Genomic DNA, 24,555 nt, shown 5'->3' with positions numbered 1-24,555 from the left:
ACAACTTGCCTTGTTATTGCAATCATACAATACAACTTGCCTTGTTATTGCAATCATACGATACAACTTGCCTTGTTATTGCAGATATAAAATACAACTTGCCTTGTTATTGCAGTCATATGATACAACTTGGCTTGTTATTGCAATCATACGATACAACTTGCATTGTTATTGCAGACATAAGATACAACTTGCCTTGTTATTGCAGTCATATGATACAACTTGCCTTGTTATTGCAATCATACGATACAACTTTCCTTGTTATTGCAGATATAAAATACAACTTGCCTTGTTATTGCAGTCATATGATACAACTTGGCTTGTTATTGCAATCATACGATACAACTTGCATTGTTATTGCAGACATAAGATACAACTTGCCTTGTTATTGCAGTCATATGATACAGCTTGCCTTGTTATTGCAATCATACGATACAACTTTCCTTGTTATTGCAGATATAAAATACAACTTGCCTTGTTATTGCAGTCATACGATACAACTTGCCTTGTTATTGCAGACATAAGATACAACTTGCCTTGTTATTGCAGTCATACGATGCAACTTGCTTTGTTAATGCAGTCATACTATACAACTTGCCTTGTTATTCATATCCATGAGAACATTTTTTAAGTAGGTTTTTTTTACGACGCTTTATCAACATCTTACGTTACTATGAGAACATTGCAGATTCTTTCTAAGGTTGCTAAATGTAATATGGGTTAAATGTAATACACGAAAATAAAATAGTTTGAGTTGAACTTTATTTTTACAACACAAATTAAGTATACAATACATGATATAAGAAAGGACACCACGTTGACAATGGATGAAAATCCGTTTTTAGATGGGATTGTAATCCACGAAAAATATCTACATGTAGTTACAAGTACACACTTCAGATTGAATAAAACTTTAGTTTCATTACTGATATAGTGGTTGATCAAGGTCGCAAAGTAAAGCAATTTTTAGGGAGCTCAAAATTCTGCCTGTGCCTTGTATAGACATTCTAGAAAAAGTGTCTTTCATTCATAAAAGACAAAGCAAAATTCAAATTGAATTCAGAGTATCACATGTACCAAACAAGAACATCAAGTCATATCCATTTGTCCACTCATAGAATTACCACAAGTCTTAAAAGTATTTTTCATAGAGGCATAAACATATATAATACAATTCCAAGCTCCATAATAAGTAGTAAACAAAAGAAATTTAAAATCCTTCTTAAATCGTGTCAGCAGATGTCCTGCAATAACAATGTTACAAATTCATAAATATGCCTATAGTATAATCAGAAACTACATTAAGATCTATAAATAAGATTGATGAAGCCATGATTTGTAAAAATGTTTATGGTGAATAAATTACAGTACTATTATTATTACTATTACTATCACATCAGTTGATGAGTTAATGGATTGATATTTGATGTTACTAGCCAGCAGAGGATCGAGCAAATTCTGATAATGTAGTTCATATGGAGGCATTACCTGTTAATAACGGAAATGGTCAAAGTTATGGCTATGTGTTGTACCGACATGCTGACACTTCCGTCACCACAAGCTCAGTACTGCAAGTAAAGAATGATGCAATATATGATATGGGCATTGTGATGCTGGATGGAGAAAGAAAGACTGAGAAACTGACATCAGTTTCGCAAGTTGGCGATTTTGGATTTTGGGTACTTAAGTAAGTTACACTATTACGTCTTTAGCAGTTACATTTAGTATATGGCAGGGGCGTATTTTGCGGGCTACCAGGGCTACCGGCGGTAGCCCAAGGAAATTACAAAAGAAAAAGTTTGTAATATAACATAATGTAATAATTTTATATTATTAGTTTTACCATAGTAATTAAAATTAAAGTAATTGTTAGATATATTTTGTGTAATAATAGGGTCAGCGGTAGCCCAAACCCTTTAACCAGTATACGCCCCTGGTATATGGAAAATTAATAATATTTTATCTGTTGCAGTGAACTTACAAGGGAAGGGTTTCGGCTCGAACAGAAATTTCGTATCCATAATTTGTATACAGGTCCATCTTTACATCCCTGTAAAGCTCCCAAAAGCATTCGTTTGTGTAATGTGTGGTTTGTCTGTCAGAGCACTGTACAAGTTGAGGGGTGGGGAGAGCACTGCACAAGTTAAGGGGATGGGACACCTTACCCGTAAGCCTAGCCTAGCCTAGGAACTAGTGCGAGTGGTAAAATGTCTAAAGCTCATTTAAGAACATCTTTCTTCAACGTTCTGTCTGAAAATATTGCAGCTAATCAAAAGTATATACTGTTGTGTGAGTCATTGAATGCGCACAAGGACGCACCCTTAATAAAGGAATCATTCCAAGGCTAGGACATGGAATGCATGATCATTCCTTCTAAAAAAACTAAATATATCCAGCCTCTGAATATCTATTTCCTTAGACAATACAAAATATATGCTCGGAGGATAACACATTACATAAGGACTCTTGCTGATAATCCAGAACTTAACTTGGGAAATCGAGTGTTTATAATGAAAATGCACTCTGTTATTCATAACCAGTTGTCTGCTCCAGTATACCGCCCTATGCATCAGTATTCCTGGCAGTCAGCTGGTTAGGTGAATCGTGAACAAGTCTTGGACTTCAAAAATGTAATTCAGGTAGCATTTGATTTTTGAGCACTGGAGTGTGGTTCAGAAGATTGTTCAGGTGTTGCTTCTGTGTGTTGTGCTTATTGCTCTGCTCCATGCTGTTTCATGCATTTTATAGAGAATCCTCATGTACATTTTTAAAGAAGTATATTGACCAATACCGGTACCAACCAAACGGAGAGTTACACGTATGAATGCTTTTACGGTCTTCATCACCATTGTGAGGTAAGCATCTGTACACATTTTTAACCAAAAATTCCTGTTCGAGCCGAAACTCTTCCCTTGTTAGATAATATTGAACTAGGTACTTGTTATTGGAATTGTAGCTTAAATACCATTTGTTGTTAATAGAGAAAAATTCGCTTCGGTGCTGAGGATCGAACCCGGGATCCCTGGTTCTATGCACTGGGTGCTCTGATCACTCAGCTATGCCGAAGTTCAACCCAGTGGTTGTAGGACCAAAAAATTAATCTTTACATAAAATATGTGTGGTGGTGAAGTAAGTTTCATATATATGTAATTTTTCAGAGATGCAACATTGGTAATGAACTCTACCACTAGTGGAACAAAAACACTGGACATTTTGGTAGAAAACTGGGGTCGAGTTAACTTTGGATATCGTTCCACTTTTGATCAAAGAAAAGGTCTGCGAGAGAATACAGAAATTTTGATAGATAACAATGAAATAACTGGATGGGAAGTAATATCTCTACAGTTCAAATCTAATTGGGTTAATAGGTAAGTTACTTCAACATATTTTGTATAAAAATAAAAATAAAAACATTTTGACACCGTCTTTTTAATTATTATTCACCTATAACCAAAGAAATATCATGATTTCCAAACTTAAGGAAACTGTAAAACAGCAACATAATTTCTTCGAATACCTTTGGAGAACAGTTATTTTTAAACTTCCAATGAAATTGTTGGGTATTCATCCCAGAATGTGACCTCGTACATATTTTTAAGAAAACTCATGACGTCACCATTTTCTTTAATTTATAATTTGTACACTAAAAATTTACACAGTGAATAAAATTGACCCGGGTATAGGTTGGAGAAATCTTTATTTTTATTTTTTAATGGAATATATTATACAGCTACAAACAAGTTCAGTCACTATACACAGTATTATAAATGGATTCATTATTCATATTCCTTCAAAATTATTTGGCATGTAGCATTATATTTTACATGGGTGTGTCGTGAGTGATTTGTAAGAAGTAACATAGGAGGGTAATTGAATCCATACAATGGTCAAGCTAGGGCAGATGTGTCAGTACTGTAAGAGAAAAGGATTTTTAAAAGGAGGAAGTAGGTATGACGGGGAAAATATATTTTTTTTCATAAACTAGTTTGTAATAAACTTTATTAATTACAATATCATAATTTCAAACGTTTATAGCTCAGATATTGCATATAACATTGAAGTATTTCACTTTCTAATTCACTGATTTCTTCCCAAATAATTGACAAGTGAAAACCCCAAACCCCTCCTCCTTGAACATGGTCTTGCTCTAAATTATACTCCGTCACTGACAAAGCACCAGGCTCTTGCCTGATCCATGTAATAGTCTATTTAATAAATGACTTGGAGTTGATTACCCACTTGTCTCTGAATGAGCTACAGTGAAGTATATATATTTTCTAAATTATAGACATCAGCTCAAAGAATTTGAGTGACCACAAGGGTCAATAAACATGTACAATATAATGTGATGTGATACATTAAAGAAAAAAGAAAGTTAATTGTTGAAGGCAAATATAAGTGGATTAATTGAAATAGAAATGATGATGTAATATTTGAAGGGAATCCTTGATAATATTTATAAGGACAGACATTACATAATCAAAAGGAATGTGAAGTTGTAAGATAATTGCATGTGAATTTTGTAATAGAACCTCTACTGCCAAATAGCAAACCAATGACAGACCATTGTTTAAGAGGGACGTTGTACTTTTGAGAAAGATAAGGCAGACAAGATTCATATATAGACTTCTTCTCAATATCAACTTCGGTGGCCTGATTTAGGTTTCTTTCGAAACGGATAGTAGGGTCAAGAACAAGAGCCCGTTTTAAGCGTCCGTTAATAGCAATAATGTCTGCCCGTCTAAAAGAACCATCTGATGATACACAATGTACTTCCTCATGAATCTCCTAATTTAAAGTTTTTAACGATGTTGCCAAAGCATGTCGTACACGAAGATGTCTAGCATTGATCAGCAGCTAGCCTTTAGGGCATTGTCCAAATTGTACTGACTTATTCCATTTATGGTTTTCATTTCCATTGGTAAATTCAAAATTGTAGTTGCAAGATATTTTCTTTTTTTATAATTCTCTTCACATTGATAAGCCAGATTTTGGATTTTATGCTGAAAAAATTTTTGATCCCTTTTTTGCTGAGAAATCAGCCTTCTCATTTCCGTTTATGCCACAATGTGTTGGAATTCATTGATAAACTAGCTTTTATCTAAACTTTGGATTTATTTTATCATACTGTAAATTTCCTTAGTTTTCTCCATTTATGGGCATAAAACTGATGCTATTACTTAAGGGGAGGCAGAGGTGAATATTTCAAAATCCACAAAATTTATCCGATTTATTTGAAATTGATCATGGATACTAAGTATGTTATTAGTAATGGACATACCAAGTTTCAACTTTCTAAGTACAATAGTTCTGTAAATATTAATAATTTTATAAAACTTTATATCGTTTGATATAAAATGCTCCATGCACCATATTGTAAGAAATTTTCAATATTTCTTTTTATAAGAAATGGATTCGGAACACCTCAAAATCTGTGCTTCAGTGGCTGGTCATGATAATATCTTTGAAAAATATTGGAGTGCAAGAGGTCAAATGACTTTATTGTCAAACGCCTGGCATTAGAAAACAACAACAACATATTTCTTTTTATTTATATGTTCAGAGAAGGTATATAAATAATGATAAGTATTAGTTTATTATGGGAATAATATAGTAATACAGTTATCTTGGTTTTAATTTCATACTTTTAAAGGGCACAAAATCAAAAACTAACATCGGAATATCAAAATATAGTATATAAAGATAATAAAAAATAAATTTTCATTTTTTCTTCAGTTTTGTTCAAAATTTCACCTCTGCCTCCCCTTAAATTGCAGCGTTAGCGGATATTTACTGCTTTAAAAATTATAATAATAATAATTTTAAAACGATATAATATAGAAGCATATAATTTTTGTATAAATCATTTGATTAACTTAACATTTCAGTTTGGATGGCTGGCAACCTGTGTCCAGTGAAATGATTGCACCGAAATTGCTTCACGCCACTTTGGAAGTGGACACACCATATGATACATTCTTGGATATGAGAGGTTGGGGTCGTGGGGCTGTATTCATCAATGGGTTCAACATTGGACGTTATTTCAGTGCAGGACCTTCACACACACTCTATGTTCCTGCTCCACTGTTGAAGACTGGAACAAATGATGTAAGATTGTAATATACTGTCCTTTTATTAAATTTCGTCAGATGGTGTATAATTTTCCAACAATCAGTTATTTTTTTATTTTTAGGCGACAGACTTGTTGTTATAGCAGTAATAGCTGCTTTAGAATCACTAAATACAACAACTTGTTGAAAATAAAAGATCTGGTACAACAGATTTTAAAGTGCCGAATAGAAGGGGAGAGGATGGTATTTTTTGGTGAAAATGAGTAAATTTTCAAAACAAAAAAATCTTTAAAATACACTGTGATATGTGTGGAATGCATAGCATAACATTTTGTGGGTATTTGTGCCCTTATCGGATTTTGAGTCGCCATTTTTAAACTTCCTGCGTTATGGATTTTTAAATCACTCGCCCACTTTTATTGTTGTTTCCGGTAAAATTAAATTTTCAAAAAAATTTTTTTTTCTTTAAAATACCCTTTGATATGTGTGGAATGCATTGCATAACATTTTGTGGGTATTTGTGCCCTTATCGGATTTTTAAATCACACGCCCGCTTTTATCGGTTTCCAGTAACTTAATTTTTTTTGCTACATTGCCAGACAAAAATGAATATAATTTCTGAACTATTAAAGATACATGCATGAAACTTAGAACACACATTCTTTAGACTATTAGGAAACTTTTCTCTGTAACAGAATTTTGTTAAATGGTTTCATTTTAAAATACGTCCGTTTGTTTGCAAGAAAGGAAATCAGAAAATTGTTATTAAGTTTTAATTGTTTATTTTACAAACATAGGGACTAATATCACAATTCTGTTACAGACAATTTGTAGAACATGCTTTTGCAAATACATTGCAAAAAACTGTTTGAATCTATCTTTAAAAACGGTTTAGATATATCGGTTTTAGTACAATCCTGCATTGGGTATATTTTTTTCAAATTTCGGCCACCAAATAATTTTTTTTTTCAAATATTTTTATTTGGTTCAGTTGCCACAGCTATGAGCTCTCTACATACAAAAAATTAATATTTTACACCAAATAGGAAAAAAGTTTTAAAAGGGGAGCTCCACAACCTAAGGGTTTATAAAACGAGGAAAATGGAAATGTAACATCAGCACCTGCTCAATTTTGGTTGAACAGTAGAGATCCATCGGTAAAAATATGAAGCCATTCTTTGTTAGGGGATCTACTATGATTAGTTTCCAATGCTAGCAAATTTAGGACATCTTTTGGAGTGTCATTCTCCTTGGTATCTTCAACCAGGTCCACATAATGCTCTGTTTTTATTGCTTGTGTAGGACTAGTTTTATGAATTAGACTTTCTTTACTTGTTGGGAGTTTTAGCTTTTTCTTAATTTCATGTACCTACTTTGGAGAGAAAACTTTATTATTGGTAAATATTTCCCAAATCGCCATCACATAATTTGTTTCTATATATATATATACATTTTTTTTTTTCAGATTGCTGTATTTGAATTATTTACTGCTGGAAATGAAATAGTTTTCGCTGATCAACCATACTTGTGACTGCAGAGATAGCGAAGACAAACGAAAATATGTGTATTATAGTATCACTGTATATGTGTAATGAAATGTTCACAATCATCTTCTATCTACTGTATAAATAAAAAATTTTAGTACATGTTCAAAAAGTATGTTCATTATTTATTTAATACATTCTGTTCCATCTTATGTAAACAGACAAGTTTTTGTTTTGGACAGTACAGAATTGAAAAATAACACTAACATAAGTACCAGTATGTTACCTTACATGAGCTGAAAGTTGCAATACGTTCATAGTTACAGAACTCAATGGAAATACGGTATCATGTGGATAGAATGAACAACTTTAAATTTCCCCATTTAATCTTATCATATACACCAAGAAGTTGCCGACTTGCTGAAAGACCTAAAAGGAGATGATGGAAGAGTGGAACAGAGAAAAATTCTCTTCGGTACCGGGATTTGAACCCGGGTTTTCAGCTCTACGTGCTGACGCTCTATCCACTAAGCCATGCCGGATTCCCTGTTGTTTTAAGAGAATTTTTTCTTTATTGGTTCTATGTTTATATTTTGTAATGAATTTTCTTTTTACTTGTTGGTAATTCGATTTTTTATTATTATAAGATATTATATATACAGTATATATAAGTCGGATCGAATCCTCTCAGTTTAAGTTCCACCTCTTGGGTTCCCTCTAGTGGCCTACCCTTATGCACTCGTCATAGATGTGTGACAGTGGCACAATGTTCACACATGTGCAGAGGTGCACTCGTTATGAGTGACTGAGTGGCCGGGATCCGACGGAATAAGCGCCGTCTTAAATCACAAAGTGATTATTTTTCGCATATCATATTATATTACCATGTACCGAAGTACATATGATATTTCACTGCAGAAATTCTGCTTCATCATATGATGATGGAAGAGTGGAACAGAGAAAAATTCTCTTCAGCACCGGGATTTGAACCCGAGTTTTCAGCTCTACGTGCTGACGCTCTATCCACTAAGCCACACCGGATTCCCATCCCAATGTCGGATCGAATCCTCTCAGTTTAAGTTTCACCTCTTGGGTTCCCTCTAGTGGCCTACCCTCATACACTGCGTCATAGACGTATGACAATGGCACAGTGTCCACACATGTGCAGAGGTGCACTCGTTATGAGTGACTAAGTGGCCGGGATCCGAAGGAATAAGCGTCGTCTTAAATCACTAAGTGATTATTTTTCGCATATCATATATTACGATGTACCGAAGTACATATGATATTTCAGTGCAGAATTTCTGCATCATCATTATATGATGATGGAAGAGTGGCTAGAGATTGTAACGGGCTAGTGAGGCCCAATACTTGCACCTCGGTGATGATGATGATGATGATGATGATATCTCAACAATACATTAACTTTCTCATATTATGAAGAATAAAGAAAAGGCACCGAAATGCTACAAAAATTGATTTATTATGAGGGTAATTTCATAAGTCATGGCAACTATGTTATATCTTCCGAATAACCGAAAATGTGGTTAGTTCAGTACATATGTTTGAAAACCTGTTGTATACTGTATGGGATGCCACTGCCAGATTGCGTCTGTGTGCATTGGTGGCTAGTTGACAGCATACGCACATGTTAGAGGCTGTGGCTGTGCTCCATGATGGATATAAGTAAAGTTGAACAGCAGTCATACGTGAAAATTGCAGTTCTTTGTGACAGAAATGCTCGTCAGTGTCATTCTAAGCTACAAGAAGCATTGCAGCGGTAGGGGTGGCAGATCTTGGAACATCCTCCCTACTCGCCTGATCTCAGTCCATGCGACTTTGATCTCATTTCGTAATTGAAGAAACCGCTGCTTGGGAAGCTGTTTACAAACAGGGACGACATCTTAACAGCGTTTCGACGAGATGTGGTACACATAGATGAATCGCACACAGCCGATGGTATTCAATGTCTACATCATCGTTGGCAAAGATGTGTGGAAGCTTTGGGGGATTATTTTGAAGAGTGTCAGCTGTGAGTAATGTAATTTGTTTCCTTTTGTGCATAATAAAACAATGATTTATATTTACGCATCTTTCAATTTCCCTTACCCATTGCCTCCTATACCCGGATCTAACTTGGTACTAGCATTGCGAAGCACATTCCAGTGACCTTCAATCGCATATAGTGAATTTCTATTCCTGCAGTTTTATTGGCTCATGTAATATATTTGCCGTGACTTATGAAATGAGCCTCGTATTTTCGCGGACTTACAAGTTTTCAGCATTACTTATACATAGAGAGTGGTTTTGAACTTACCGTCAATCAGTCTGTGTGTCCATTTCCTAAAGTGGTACGGTACGATATCAGAGTTTGCTGCACGAGTGGCTTTTATTATGTTATAGTTAATAGTTCGTCCACTCCGTTTTGTTCGCTTGATAAACCAACGATGGAGTTCAATTCGCCGTGGCATGTAGACAACTTCTCCAACGGTTGTGAGTCGCGGGAAAGACTTACAGGCGCAAAAATTTACTTTTAATACGTACACACCAGTCACGTTTAAATGATTTTCTTATCAGAAAAATCATATTAGAAATGGTTGCTGTCTGGCTTTTCGAGAGTCGAACCAAGGATGGATCCATTCATTTAGATCAAAGATGGAAAAAGTATGAGAGTCGAGTAAGCTTGCTTTACCTACTTCACATAATATATTATCTGGTTACTACATATCTGATGATAGCTTTATTTCCCTCATCCACTTCTCCTTATAATATTGTGAATTTTATTAGTAACAACAATGTAATTTATTCGTCACAACAATAATTCCTTTCTACAATTCGCCTTAAACGTTCTCGTCAACAATTGGATTTTCACTCAACACAGTATTCGTTATAGCACTCCACCGACGACAATGACAATTTACTTGGACTATTACAAACAACAATTAACTGTTAATCTTAACTAATATTTACAAAGCACTATTTACAAATCAGAACTATCAGTTCTCAGTTCACAGTTCTTCTAGCTCAGTCACTCGAGTTCACCGTATCTCGAACCACAGACCTTCAGAGACAGTTCACTGTACTCGAACTCAGGTCCCTCCAACTGCGGTCCACTGCACTCGAACTCAGGTCCCTCCAACTGCGGTCCACTGCACTCGAACTCAGGCCTTCGGATGCTGGTACAGTTGCGGACGCACACTCGAGTCGAACTCCGGTTCACAACACTGGCTTGCTTGCTTGCTCTGGCTTACTCACTGACTGAATAACTGAAAAACTGCTCGAGTTCGCTGGCGCTTCTTCTTTTATAGCAAAATCATAGTTGCGAGAAATTTCTACAGGTGTGTAGAGAATTATCTGGATATCTCCACTTCGACGGACTTCTCGAAGAGTCGGGAAGGTCCGTTCCCCATTCACTGCGTTAAGTAGCAGCTGCGCGCGCAGCCTCCCCTCGCGTGTAGGCCCCTTTCCCCACTACTCCGCCGCGCGCCGTCCCTCCGTGCTCCGCGCGATCTGCTTTCTTGCGGGACGCTGGTCGTGAGTTCGATTCTCACGTCGCTGTCACAATATAAAAGATGGCGCAGGTGGACTACAGTGGCGGAACAATGTTCGAATATAGTTTATTTTATTTAGATCTATTACTTTATCATTAAACTAATAAGGTGGCAAAAATGCTTGAAGTAGAAAGAAACTTAATAAATTGTATTTCATTAAAAACCTCCACGGTGTCTCTGTGTTAGCGCAATGTGTTTTTGAGCCAGGAGTCCGGATTTAAATCCAGAAATGCATATAGAGGGTTAGTTTGGAGGCCGGAGGGAATAAGACCTTTGCGGAATCCGAGGCGTAGATGGGAGGATAATATTAAAATGGATTTGAGGGAGGTGGGATATGATGGTAGAGACTGAATTAACCTTGCTCAGGATAGAGACCGATGGCGGGCTTATGTGAGGGCGGCAATGAACCCCCGGGTTCCTTAAAAGCCATAAGTAAGTAAGTTATAATAAAATGTCTGTCATATAATACATTCATAAGAATTCACATTTTTTAAATTAATTTATTCCAGATGTTTTCATTTCCATATTTTTATTTATTTAATTTCACTTATAACTTTAATCCAATTTACTTGCATATTTGTAGACATAAAGCCTGATATATTATGAACGTATTCCCAAAATAAGAAATTCCTACAAAGATTAAAAAAAATTCTGTCCTAAAAGAACTTTGATTGCCCTTTTTTTTTTTTTTTTTCGAAAGTTTTAAAATGTGGGATAGGCCTTTCTTCCACAAGCCCTTCAATTGGTTTTGATAGTCTACTTTGTCATTCCAGAACATTTACCAGGGTGGGCCCCGAGGAGGTGAGTATATACTTTGCATCCTTATATCATATATATATATATATATATAATTTGAACTGGTAATGAAAATTACGGGAAAACGGCTGAACGGATTTTAATAAATGACTCCTCATTTTGAAGCTTGGAACCCAAAGTTTTTCAGAAAAATAGTAGTTTCAGTGAAATGTCAATTTTCCTACATCATTTCCCTATTTTCCAAAATCCACCTGTCGTCAGTTTTGAGAAATAATGGCTTTTAGAATAAAACAAAACACACACTACAATAAAGAATATTACACGAAGGCCATGACCTGAAAGATTGCTGACATATTTAGAGTTCAGATGGCGTATAAAAAATAATTTACATGTCTAATTCTCTGGTCTGTAGTTTTCCGAGTACAGTTGTGTATTGGATATTAAGAACTACAAAACTTAAGAATGTTTGATGAGATTATTACCATTAAAATTAAATATTATTATAGTTAATACAATTATGTGAGTAGACATATTTTCCACTAATTACACACATTAATGATATGAAAGTGAAAACTTTTGAGGTTTTATGTAGGCCTAAGTAGATGCAAAGAAAGAATATTTTAAATTAGATCTTCATTTCTATAATTTACTGAGTAACAGCTATATATAATGTTACTGAAAACTATAAAACTTACGTAAGGTAACAATATTGTTATTAAAAATGAAATATGTTTATAGTTATTAGTCAAGTGATGTGGGTCTTTTTCATATATTTAATGGCAGTGTGATGTACATATTTATATGTGTGATTTTCTCATTTCCCTAGGTAGTAATGATTCATGTTTCCTATTTTACCTGCGTCTTGAAACAAAATCAAAATTAATTTCATATTTCTTTGATTTAATCGAACCTGAAATTTTCTTAACTCTCACCTATAATCCGCAATGACCTGAAATAGCTACTGGATTACTCCCATATGAAAAATTCCCTGATCGTCCTAACATTGTTACTTGCGTTTTCGCATTGAAGCTCAAGAACTGAAGATGGATAGGTTCAAGGGAAAGTGTTTGGCATAAAAAGCATTCAGAGGGAGTATGTTTCACTATTATGGAAGAAAATAACTTCAAAATGTCTGGTATTCTTCATTGGAAATAAATTTGAAAACTTTTGATTTGAACGTCTAATGAACTTAGTTTGCAGCATTTGCTGCACAAGCCACTAGTATGGCCATATATTATGTTTTCAATTTTAGCTACAATGCAAAAGACAAGAGGAAATAATAGAAATATTTTGAACGTAATCTAATGAATTATATAGTCAGCATAATAGTGACACGAAATACTGCAATTAGGCACGCAAGCAGGCCAACGTATATCACACTATTCATGTTGTCATGTTGTCTGAGGCAACAATAAACATTATTTTATCATAAAATTATTAAAATATCAATCATTACTTCCGCTGTTGCGATTGAACTATGCTATATTAAAAGCTTCACTTTTCACAGGCATTTGGTCTCTGTATAAACATCAGTAGGTTTCACATAAGTATAAGGACACGAGTGAAACATCACTTTTGGACGGGTGTCCTTAAACTTTTGGTAAGAGCATGAGATGTCTATTTCAATGGACTGATTATTTTTCTTTATCTCATATTCAGATTTCAGCACCATAGGCTACATCACTAATGAAATTTATTGTTAGGCCTACTGATTTACAAATTTGTATTTCTGTTTTCTTACTACTCCTATATTTCAAACATGTCCTTGTCGAATATCTGGACGTGTGTTACAATTTACTGTATGTGTGTAGTTGTTAAGTGTAATATATTTACAAATATTTCCGTGATATGTGGTGATTAGTTGCTGGTGGTAGTGCTATGTACCGTCGGCTATCCCATGGGCTCGTGGGACTAAGGTTGAAAGACCGCGGTGATGTTTACGTGGAAAGGTAAAATAATTCTGTAATATATTATTTACTCCCTTAAAGGAAGTCTGTACACCGAATTTTGACAAAAAAACAATGAAATTTTGGTTTTTATCGTTTTTCGGTAATTTAATATATGTAAAATGATAATATGATTTTATTTCTTATATTTTTCAGCTTTCAGCTCTATCTCCAGAAAAATATTTTAGTAATTCTTACAGCAAAAAAATGTTGTAAATGAATTTTTTTTGTCAACCGCTTTGTGGAATTTTAAGTTTGCTTAGTCGATTCCATACATAAAAGTATGTTACATATGCCCTATTTTTTTCCTACATTTGTATCATTTATCACTTCTGAGAAAAGTACTCCCAAAATTGAGGAATTTAACATTACATGTTATGGAAACTTTGACATCATTTTTCTGCATTTTATTATTTTTGTGACATTGGTACACTTTTCTCAGAAAGTATAGTACCAAGAAGGCTGAAATTAATATACAATATCAATGTGATGGCATTTTACACAGTAGGTTAAAAATTAAGATTATTTCTATCTTCAGCAAAAATAATAAATAATTTGCAGTCATTCTTAATGCAAAAAAAAAAAAAAATGCTATCAATGATTTTTTTCCCAACCGCTCAGTGGAATTTCAAATTTATTTAACTGGTTGTACACATAAAGGTATGTTACATATGCCCTACTTTTGTACATTTGCATCTTTTATAACTTCTGAGAAAAGTGTACCCAAAATTGAGAAATTTAACATTGTAATATATGGAAGCACAGACTCCTCTTATACAAACTGATGTGAATACTACATTCAAATTAATGATGATATTTATTGTTATCCTAAGGGAGCGGGTTATAAAAGTCTAACCATTAATGTTTGTGACAGTGAAATCCGAAGATTTTGTAAATAATATACTACAGAATGTTTTTACCTTTCCGCGTAAACATCACCGCCTTCTTTCAACCTTGGTCGCACGAGCTCAGGGGATAGCCAACGGTACATAGCACTACCACCAGCAACTAATCACCACATATCACGAAATCCAAGTTCGATGGCAGCCCGCATCCGACTCTACATCGGGGCAAGTTCGAAATATGGGAAAGAAACGGAGATTATGACGAACCAGGAAAAGTGTAGTTATGATGGCGAAATGAGCCCAAGGTTCAACATCGAAAGTCACCAAACAATTCTGCTTCAATTGGTCGAGGGAAAATCTAGAAAAAACCCCAACCAGGTGTCTAACTTATCCCTACCAGAATTTGAACACGGACCCGCTCGTTTCGCGGTCAGATATGCTAACCGTTACTTCACAGTTTTGGTGATGTTTCATGTTATTATTGATTCATATTGTCGGCCTTGTTAGCGCAGTTGGTATAGCGCTGGCTTCTATGCCCGAGGTTGCGGGTTCGATCCCGGGCCAGGTTGATGGCTTTTGAGTGTACTTAAATGCGACAGGCTCATGTCAGTAGATTTATTGGTATGTAAAAAAACTCCTGCGGGACAAAATTCCGGCATATTCGGCGATGCTGATATAACTTCAGCAGTTGCGAGCGTCGTTAAATAAAACATAACATTAACATTAACATTTATTCATATTTCCTTAATTTTTGTATACATTTTATAGTAGGATCGTCTGAGTATAAAATTAAATTTATAAACCATTTAGGACTCACGGAACTTCTAGCATTTGCTCGCGAAACCAACACACTTTGAGAAATTCTAAGACAGTTGCGAGCGACGTTAAATAAAACATAACATTAACATTAACATTTATTAACATTTCCATAATTTTTGTATACATTTTGTAGTAGGATCGTCTGAGTATAAAATGAAATTTATAAACCATTTAGGACTCACGGAACTCCTAGCATTTGCTCGCGAAACCAACACACTTTGAGAAATTCTAAAGCAGTTGCGAGCGTCGTTAAATAAAACATAACATTAACATTAACATTTATTCATATTTCCTTAATTTTGTATACATTTTATAGTAGGATCGTCTGAGCATAAAATGAAATTTATAAACCATTTAGGACTCACGGAACTCCTAGCATTTGCTCGCGAAACCAACACACTTTGAGAAATTCTAAAGTAGTTGCGAGCGTCGTTAAATAAAACATAACATTAACATTAACATTTATTCATATTTCCTTAATTTTGTATAAATTTTATAGTAGGATCGTCTGAGCATAAAATGAAATTTATAAACCATTTAGGACTCACGGAACTCCTAGCATTTGCTCGCGAAACCAACACACTTTGAGAAATTCTAAGACAGTTGCGAGCGTCGTTAAATAAAACATAACATTAACATTAACATTTATTAACATTTGCCTGATTTTTGTGTACATTTTATAGTAGGATTCTCTGAGTATAAAATGAAATTTTTAAACCATTTAGGACTCACGGAACTCCTAGCATTTGATCGTGAATCCAACACACTTTGAGAAATTCTAAGACAGTTGCGAGCGTCGTTAAATAAAACATAATATTAACATTAACATTTGCCTGATTTTTGTATACATTTTATAGTAGGATCGTTCGAGTATAAAATGAAATTTATAAACCATTTAGGACTCACGGAACTCCTAGCATTTGCTCGCGAAACCAACACACTTTGACAAATTCTAAGGCACTACGCTCTATCTAAATGGAAGGAACACCGTCTTACTCTGGTGCCGAGATACAGAAGCTTAGAGCTCTACCTTCATGGCCCCCATTCACCTTCATAGCTTGTAAAGAGAATACTTTTAATTTTTACCAAAGGAAAGGGAAATTGGAATACGTTTTGTTACAAATCCATTTCCTTTAATATGTTAGGTAGCCTATAGAGATCAGATCACGCGATTTGTATTTCGTATTCAGGTGTAAGCTTCAGTATATATGCTTCGTCATTATGAATCCATGTCACAATACCGACAACACAACACAGACATTGAATCTGATTGTGTCGCGGCTGTGTTACGTAGTAGCCACTTGTCATGAACTTGCGTGACGCATGAGATACGAGTCAAATATTCCGATTCACGAGAACACTCCGAGACAGACCTGCTCGATTTCATAGCGTAGGGAAGCAGATCAATCTTCGAGTTTTCATAGAATAGAATTATAGTTGAATATGTTGTTCTACATTAGCAAAATTAGAAGTTGACTTTGCTTTGTTGCCAGAGCTACTCTTCTCAAGGTAAATTTTATAATTAGAGGTAACTAGTTTTCGCAAAACATGAATTCGCAAAATATGGGTTTTCAGCTAATAAAATAAAAAATTGTATGTTTTAAGGCCTTCCAGATCAAAATATCTTAAGCTTAAACTCGGGAAATAACAGTGAATTCTGTGTATATGCGAATTTTCTTTCAGCACGAATTTATTCGAAAGTAGTGCTTTTTAAAATACATTCTTATTTAATTTTTTTACAAAATTTTATTTCAAAGAGATCAAAATTTGTATTTATTGGTGAAAACATACATATGTGCGTGAATTAATACAACAAGTTTTGGTGAAGCTAACAATAAGTTCCCAGCCTGCTGAACTGTTGGCAGACATGGGACAGTGATTGGAGTTAGCTGTATTTAGATTTTGTTATTCCTTTGCATATTAATAATAATAATAATAATAATAATAATAATAATAATAATAATAATAATAATAATAATAATAATAATGTTTTATTTTAACTGGCAGAGTTAAGGCCATTCGGCCTTGTCTTCCACTCAACCAGTATGATAGAAAACTACTACAATGCTATGAATATAACATAATTAATACAATACAATACAATACAAAGCAATACAATACTACAATACAAGACAATACAATACAATTCAAAGCAATACAATACTACAATACAAGACAATATAATACATAATTAATATAATACAATGCCAATTTTTTTTATCTTCACAACACAAATAAAATAATTATGTAATAATAATAATAACAATAATAATAATAATAATAATGATAATAATAATAGTAATAGTAATGATAGTCATACCCAAATTAAATTAAATTATTAAACTCGATCACAATTATAACTTCAATATGACTGCGCCCGTAAGAAATCGTCTAGCCTTTTCCTGAAAGTGGTTAAACATGCTTTCAAAATTTGGTTAAAAATGATTAGAGAAAAAGATGTACCTTTTAGTGGAGTGTTTCCTTAAGACTTTCCTTTACAAGAAGTAATATAATTATTTATTTATTTATTTATTATTAATATTTGTGTGCTGAACAACAGCCAGAGGCCAATTATAGTTCAGCACAATACACAAACAGAAGATACAAAGGTGCAAAAACAAATAAATAATATCTTAAATAAACAAAAACATACATAAATAAAATTGATAACAAGAATAGTAAATACTAATAATCAAAACGAAACTATACCTTAAAAGGATCTAAATTGTGTCCACGCAAATTGGCATATTTTATGCATCTATAGATTGGAGAAAGTGATTTAGAATTTCTGTTATAACAATTTTTTTGAAATCTTAAACCTTTTGTAGGAATACGAAGGCTGATGTTGTTTATGATAGACTCACAATCAATATCACCATTGATGACTTTGCAAAGAAATTGATAATCAAGATTTTGACGTCTAGAATAAAGGCTGCAACATTTAAAATATTTACAGGTAATCTCTTAGTTAAAGTCAGAGGAATTGGGTATCAACCGAAAAGCATATAAGGAAATAAATTTTCTTTGAATATTTTCCAATTTAACCGAATCTGTTGAATAATAATGATAATAATAATAATAATAATAATAATAATAATAATAATAATAATAATAATAATAATAATAATGGCTTTATTTAACCTGGCAGAGTTAAGGCCGTATTCTTCTCTTATACTCAACCAGGATTAAAACTTGCTTACATAGTTGGACATAAACGGAATCGGATTTAAGAAATTACATACTGATACGATTTAGGTACATGATGAGATCAAAAGAAGTAGTTACATAAAAATTTACCTCATAAAATAAAAATGAACACAGTGGAATACATATTAATGTTGCTAGAATCAAATACGAATCACACAAAATCAGAAGCCGAAAATTCAATAAAAATGTACACAGTAAAATTAAACGCATTGGAATACACATTAGTATTAAATTACAAGTAAGTAGGATTCACATAATCAAACCAGAAACTGACAATTGAATAAAATGTACACAATAAAAATAATAATAAAAGAGCACAGTGAAATACATATTGGTGTTAATTGATAAATAAACACGATTTACATGATTACACAATAAAAATAAGAAACAAAAAATAAAAATAAATACAGTGAAATACATTGCATTAAATATTTGCAACGGATTAGGTCTGGGAATTCATCACAAGATATTTTTCTAATTTACTTTAAAAAAAAATTAAAGTTCGGCAGCCCTTGACTTCAGGCGGCAGAGTATTCCAGTGACGAGAAGTAGCAACAGTGAAAGATGAAGAATACAGAGATAATGTGTGGAGTGGAATTTCTAGCATGTTATCATATTGTGACCGAGTATTTAAGTTATGATCGGGAGATAGATTATAAAATCAGACAAAGTAAGAGGAAGCAGAGGTGTTCAAAATTCGATATAAGAGAGAAAGAGAATGTAACTTTCTCCTCTCGTATAACCTGAGCCACAATAATTTATCGAAATAAGGAGAAATGTGATCGTAGTAGCGGACATTACAAATGAAACGAACACACGCTTCTGAATCCAGATTGGAAGGGGTCGATAATAATAAATTCAATCAAATATTTGCTTAATTGCTTATGGATATGCTCAAGAGCCTTTGATAGATCGGGGAGAATGCAAATTGGCGTATAGCAGCGGTGGCGAAAATGTATCGTGCGCCGAGCCACTGTGTAACCTGCAACGTGCATAGCACCTATGGAGGGATGCGGACACCCGAAGGGGAAGTGAAGCAACTGTCTGACTTATTAACGGATTTTCATTTTCCTTACGTCAAGCACTTAATATATAATTTTATACAGTACAAGGCTACAAACTAATGTTTAGTTCGTGTAACGAAGAAAGAAATGAACAATAAATGAACAATATCACAGCCTAAAATTAACTGTCTTCAGAATGTGTGTGCGACAAAGTTTCAAAATCAGGAATTATGTCACTTACTGCCAGTCGAAGTTGATCACGAAGGTATTTGTCTGTCAGTCGTGATCTAAATTTGGTTTTTACTATTTTAATTGTTGAAAATAATTTTTCACAAACGTAAGTTGTAGCGAACATGGCTTCAACAGAGCAAGCGAAAGAACGAAGCTTCGGATATTTATTTTTGGCGAAGATTTAAAAGTTGACCATTTGTCAAGTCCTTACATCTAGCTTTCATTTTGATATCACATAGTAAATCAGTGAGTTCGAATTGAAGAGCTAACCGCATTATTCGTACATCTGCTGAAAAAGGGTCGACGTACAGAGATGATGATGATGATGATGATGATGATGATGATGATGATGATGATAACAACAACAATAACACTTAACCTTTTAATGTTTCATCAGTAACATGTAGTATAATACCGTTTTATGTTATATAACCGTTTTCCTCGTAATACTTGTGAACAAATCATACATTTAATATTCTCTAACATTGATAGCAAAAAAATGCGTCCTCCCATCCTACTTTGAACTTTCGTACATGGTTTCGAGAGAGACATATGCCACTCGCAGGTTAGAGACAAATACAAATGGAACGGAGTTTGACTCCAGTGAGTGAGAGGGTGGGGATTGGCGGAGGTTAGAAGCAAGCGAAATGCACAGCTATCACTGCGAGCCACAATGTCTCGCGAGTCACATTCTCGCCACGGCTGGCATATATGCTTTAGGAGATGTGCAGTAGGTGTGTTTACTTTAGGTAGAGGACGCACTAAAACCGTTTTCCAAAGATTCGGGTAGGTAGAAGTAATGATGGAAGAATTAAAAATATGTGTTATCACAGGAAGCACGATATCGATTAATTTATTAATGAAAATAATGCTTATGTTGTCAGAGCCTTGCGCTCTAGACCTCTTGTTTTTAAGAGCCTACCTAACTTCAGTGTCTGTAATATTAGAGAACAAAACTTTTTCGCGAGTGGGAAGAGGAATGGCTAAGAGAGTATTCGTAGTGTTAAGTTTTTGTTGTTTATCAGGTTGTGAGATGAGTGGTGGAGTAAAATATTGATTAAGTTTATCAAGTGATATGTTTGGGATTTCAGTTTCTGTAGTTTTACTTCCTATTCCCATGTCACGTAAATGCTTCCAAAGACACCGTCGGGAAATGGAGGGGTCGACAAGACTGAGAGCATGACAGTGTTTGGCATTTCTAATACAGGGACATCATATTATTTTTACTAACATTTTTAATATTAACCTGGCTATACCTTTGGATTAACGTTTGAGAACCGGAAATAAAGTTTGATAACCCCTTCCACGACTGGAGTTCAATGGTACTGGCGTAAAATACAGGGACATCATTTTATTTTTACTAACATTTTTAATATTAACCTGCCTATACCTTTAGAGAACCGGAAACACCGCTTGCTACCCCCTCCAAGACTGGAGTTCGATGATACTGGCGTAAAACACAAATCACTCTACTAGGTATAGGAAGGAAGAAAAGTAGTTCATCCATTTACATAAACTAGGAAATATCGCGATTTTGAGTTTGATAATTTTCATTAGGTTTTTCTTTAATCAAAGTACAGTACTGTATTAAGAATAAGTGTTTTTAGTCACGAAGTGAGTTATCCATGCGAACGTATTCATTATGCAGTGTATACTGTCTACAGCACATTAGCGTACAATATAGAGAAAGAAGTTAAATTAAAAAATAATCATAATATGAATATTTGAACACAATTTTGAAAATGGTGGCCGTTCATTTCGATACAGGCTTCAGTTCTTTTGTGCATATTATCGCACTATAGACTATTGCATCTAATTCCAATTGCCAGTTTCGTCCTTCGTACTAGTAACTCATGTTGAAATAATTCTGTACCTACTCTATACTGTGAATTCAATCTTCACTTCTGCCCGACCCGAAAATATAAAATTACTCAGACATGCTATCTACTGTCCGTCCAAGTGGTTATGCCGCAGGATTGTAGAAAGGGAGGAAATCACGTGACAGTTAATTACTTAAGGAGGCCCTTTTATTTAAGTTAAATTAAACAGCTGTATAATATTACGTAAACTTCCAATTCCTAAGAGAAATTAATGTTTTCAGAAAAGAGCTAAGACAGCCCAGCTATTACAGAGGGGCGAGCAGAAGTAGGTGGGGGAAATCGGGATGCGACGTAGGCAAACGGACAGTACCTGTGCGAAAATATGATTCAATATTGAAAGCTCTTTCGTCACTGGAAAACGCGAACATATTTCTGGAACGTACTATACTCAGTAACTCAGTACTGCTTACTATCTGCGGTCTTGGTTCTTTGTGGAGTTGGAACTTCCTTAGCAGAAGGGGTGGGAATGAAGTACATTCAAAAACTCAGGTACAATAAAAATTGAAGCAAAAATAAATTGATGTCCCTGTACAAACAAATCACTTTACTAGGTATAGGGTGTAAGAAAAGTAGTTCACCCATTTACGTAAACTAGGAAATATCGCAATTTTGGGTTTGATCATTTTCATTAGGTTTTTCTTTAATCAAAATACAGTACAGTATTAACAATAAGTGTTTTTACTCACGAACTGAGTTATCCATGCGAACGTTTCATTATGCAGCGTATATTATACTGTCTACAGCATATTAGCGTACAATATAGAGAATGAAGTTAAATTGAAAAATAATCACAATATGGATATTTATACAAATTTTTGAAAATGGTGGCCGTTCATTTCGATACAGGCTGCAGTTCTTTTGTGCATATTATCGCACTATAGACTATTGCATCTAATTCCAATTACAAGTTTCATCTTTCGTACTAGTAACTCATGTTGAAATAATTCTGTACCTACTCTATAAAAGAGTATATTACGTACTGTAAATTCAATCTTCACTTCTGCCCGACCCGCACAGATAAAATTACTCAAACATGCTATCTACTGTCCGTCCTAGTGGTTATGTCGGAGGATCGTAGAAAGGAAGGAAATCACGTGACAGTTAATTACTTAACGAGGCCCTTTTATTTAAGTTATTTTAAATAGTTGTACAGGGACATCATTTTTTTACTTCAATTTTTATTATACCTGACTTTTTTAATGTACTTCACTCCCACCCCTTCTACTAATGAAGTTCAACCGTACTCCACACAGATCCAAGACCGCATATACAGTCATAGTAGCCTTACGGTCATAGTAAACAGTACGTTCCAAAAATATGTTCGCGTTTTCCAGTGACGAAAGAGCTTCCAATATTGCATCATTTTCCATTTGCCTACGTCGCATCCCAGTTTCCCCCACCTGCTTCTATTCGCCTCTCTGTAAATGCTAGTGGCTGGGCTGTCTCAGCTCTTTTCTGAGAACATTAATTTCTGTTAGGAATTGGACGTCTATGTAATATTATACCCATACAATTGTTTAAAATAACTTAATTAATTTAACTTAATTAATAAAAGGGCCTCGTTAAGTAATTAACTTTCTACGACGCTGCGACGTAACCACTTGGACGGGCAGTAGATAATATGTCTGAGTAATTTTATCTTTTCGGATAGGGCAGAAGTGAAGATTGAATTTACAGTACGTAAGGTCTCTTTTATAGAGTAGGTACAGAATTATTTCAACATGAGTTACTGATACGAAGTACGAACCTGGTAATTGGAATTACGTACAATAGTCTATAGTGCGATAATATGCACAATAGAACTGAAGCCTGTATCGAAATTAACAGCCACCATTTCAAAAATGTGTTTAAATATCCATATTATGATTATTTTTCAATTTAACTTCATTCTCTATAGTGTACACTAATGTGCAGTAGACAGTATAATATACACTGCATAATGAATACGTCCGCATGGAAAGCTCAGTTCGTGAGTAAAAACCCACATTGTTAATACTGTACTGTATTTTGATTAAACAAAAACCTAATGAAAATTATCAAACTCAAAATCGCGATATTTCCTAGTTTACGTAAATGGATGAACTACTTTTCTTCCCTCCTATACCCAGTAATGTGATTTGTTTGTATATTACGCCAGTATCATCGAACTCCAGTCGTGGAAGGGAGTAGCAAACGTTGTTTCCGGTTCTTAATCGTTGATCCAAAGGTATAGCCAAGTTAATATTAGAAATGTTAGTAAAAATAAAATGATGTCCCTGTATAATATTACGTACGTAATAGTTGTATAATATTACTAGTCTTTACAGAGGGGCGAGCAGAAGCAGGTGGGGTAAATCGGGATGCAACGTAGGCAAAACGGACGACAGTACCTGTGCGAAAATATGATTCAATATTGAAAGCTCTTTCGTCACTGGAAAATGCGAACATTTTTCTGGAACGTAATATACTCACTAACTCAGTACTGCTTACTATATGCGTCCTTGGTTCTGTGAGGAGGACAGTTGGAACTTCATTAGTAGAAGGGGTGGGAGTGAAGTACATTCAAGAACTCAGGTACAATAAAAATTGAAGTAAAAACACAATGATGTCCCTGTACTTTGCATTGTTCTGTTCCTAATGTTTTTATAATTGTAAAATTTATTGTGTCTATACTACTTCCTGTAGGCAGCGTCATGTAACGTCTTGATTTTATGTATGCTATCAGTCATCCATGGAGCAGGACGATGAGTATGTACTGTATGTATATATTCTTTGCAGAATT

At 34.4% G+C, this 24,555-nt stretch overlaps 1 protein-coding gene across 1 annotated transcript in view; it reads left to right on the top strand.

Annotated features, from left to right (window-relative positions):
* The window catches only part of LOC138702272 (uncharacterized), a 65,435-nt gene extending 57,708 nt beyond the window's left edge, over positions 1 to 7,727 (top strand). The window contains exons 20-23 of the mRNA XM_069829853.1: positions 1,437 to 1,687; positions 3,159 to 3,368; positions 5,889 to 6,108; positions 7,537 to 7,727. Of these exons, the coding sequence (XP_069685954.1) occupies positions 1,437 to 1,687; positions 3,159 to 3,368; positions 5,889 to 6,108; positions 7,537 to 7,602 (747 nt within the window). The 3' untranslated portion in view covers positions 7,603 to 7,727. The remainder of the gene's footprint in view (positions 1 to 1,436; positions 1,688 to 3,158; positions 3,369 to 5,888; positions 6,109 to 7,536) is intronic.
* The last annotated feature ends 16,828 nt before the right edge of the window (positions 7,728 to 24,555 follow it).

The sequence above is a fragment of the Periplaneta americana genome, chromosome 6 (assembly GCF_040183065.1).
Source record: "Periplaneta americana isolate PAMFEO1 chromosome 6, P.americana_PAMFEO1_priV1, whole genome shotgun sequence".
NCBI lineage: Eukaryota > Metazoa > Arthropoda > Insecta > Blattodea > Blattidae > Periplaneta > Periplaneta americana.
The sequence above is the reverse complement of the archived record's forward strand: the minus strand, read 5'-3'. Positions and strand labels throughout refer to the sequence as shown.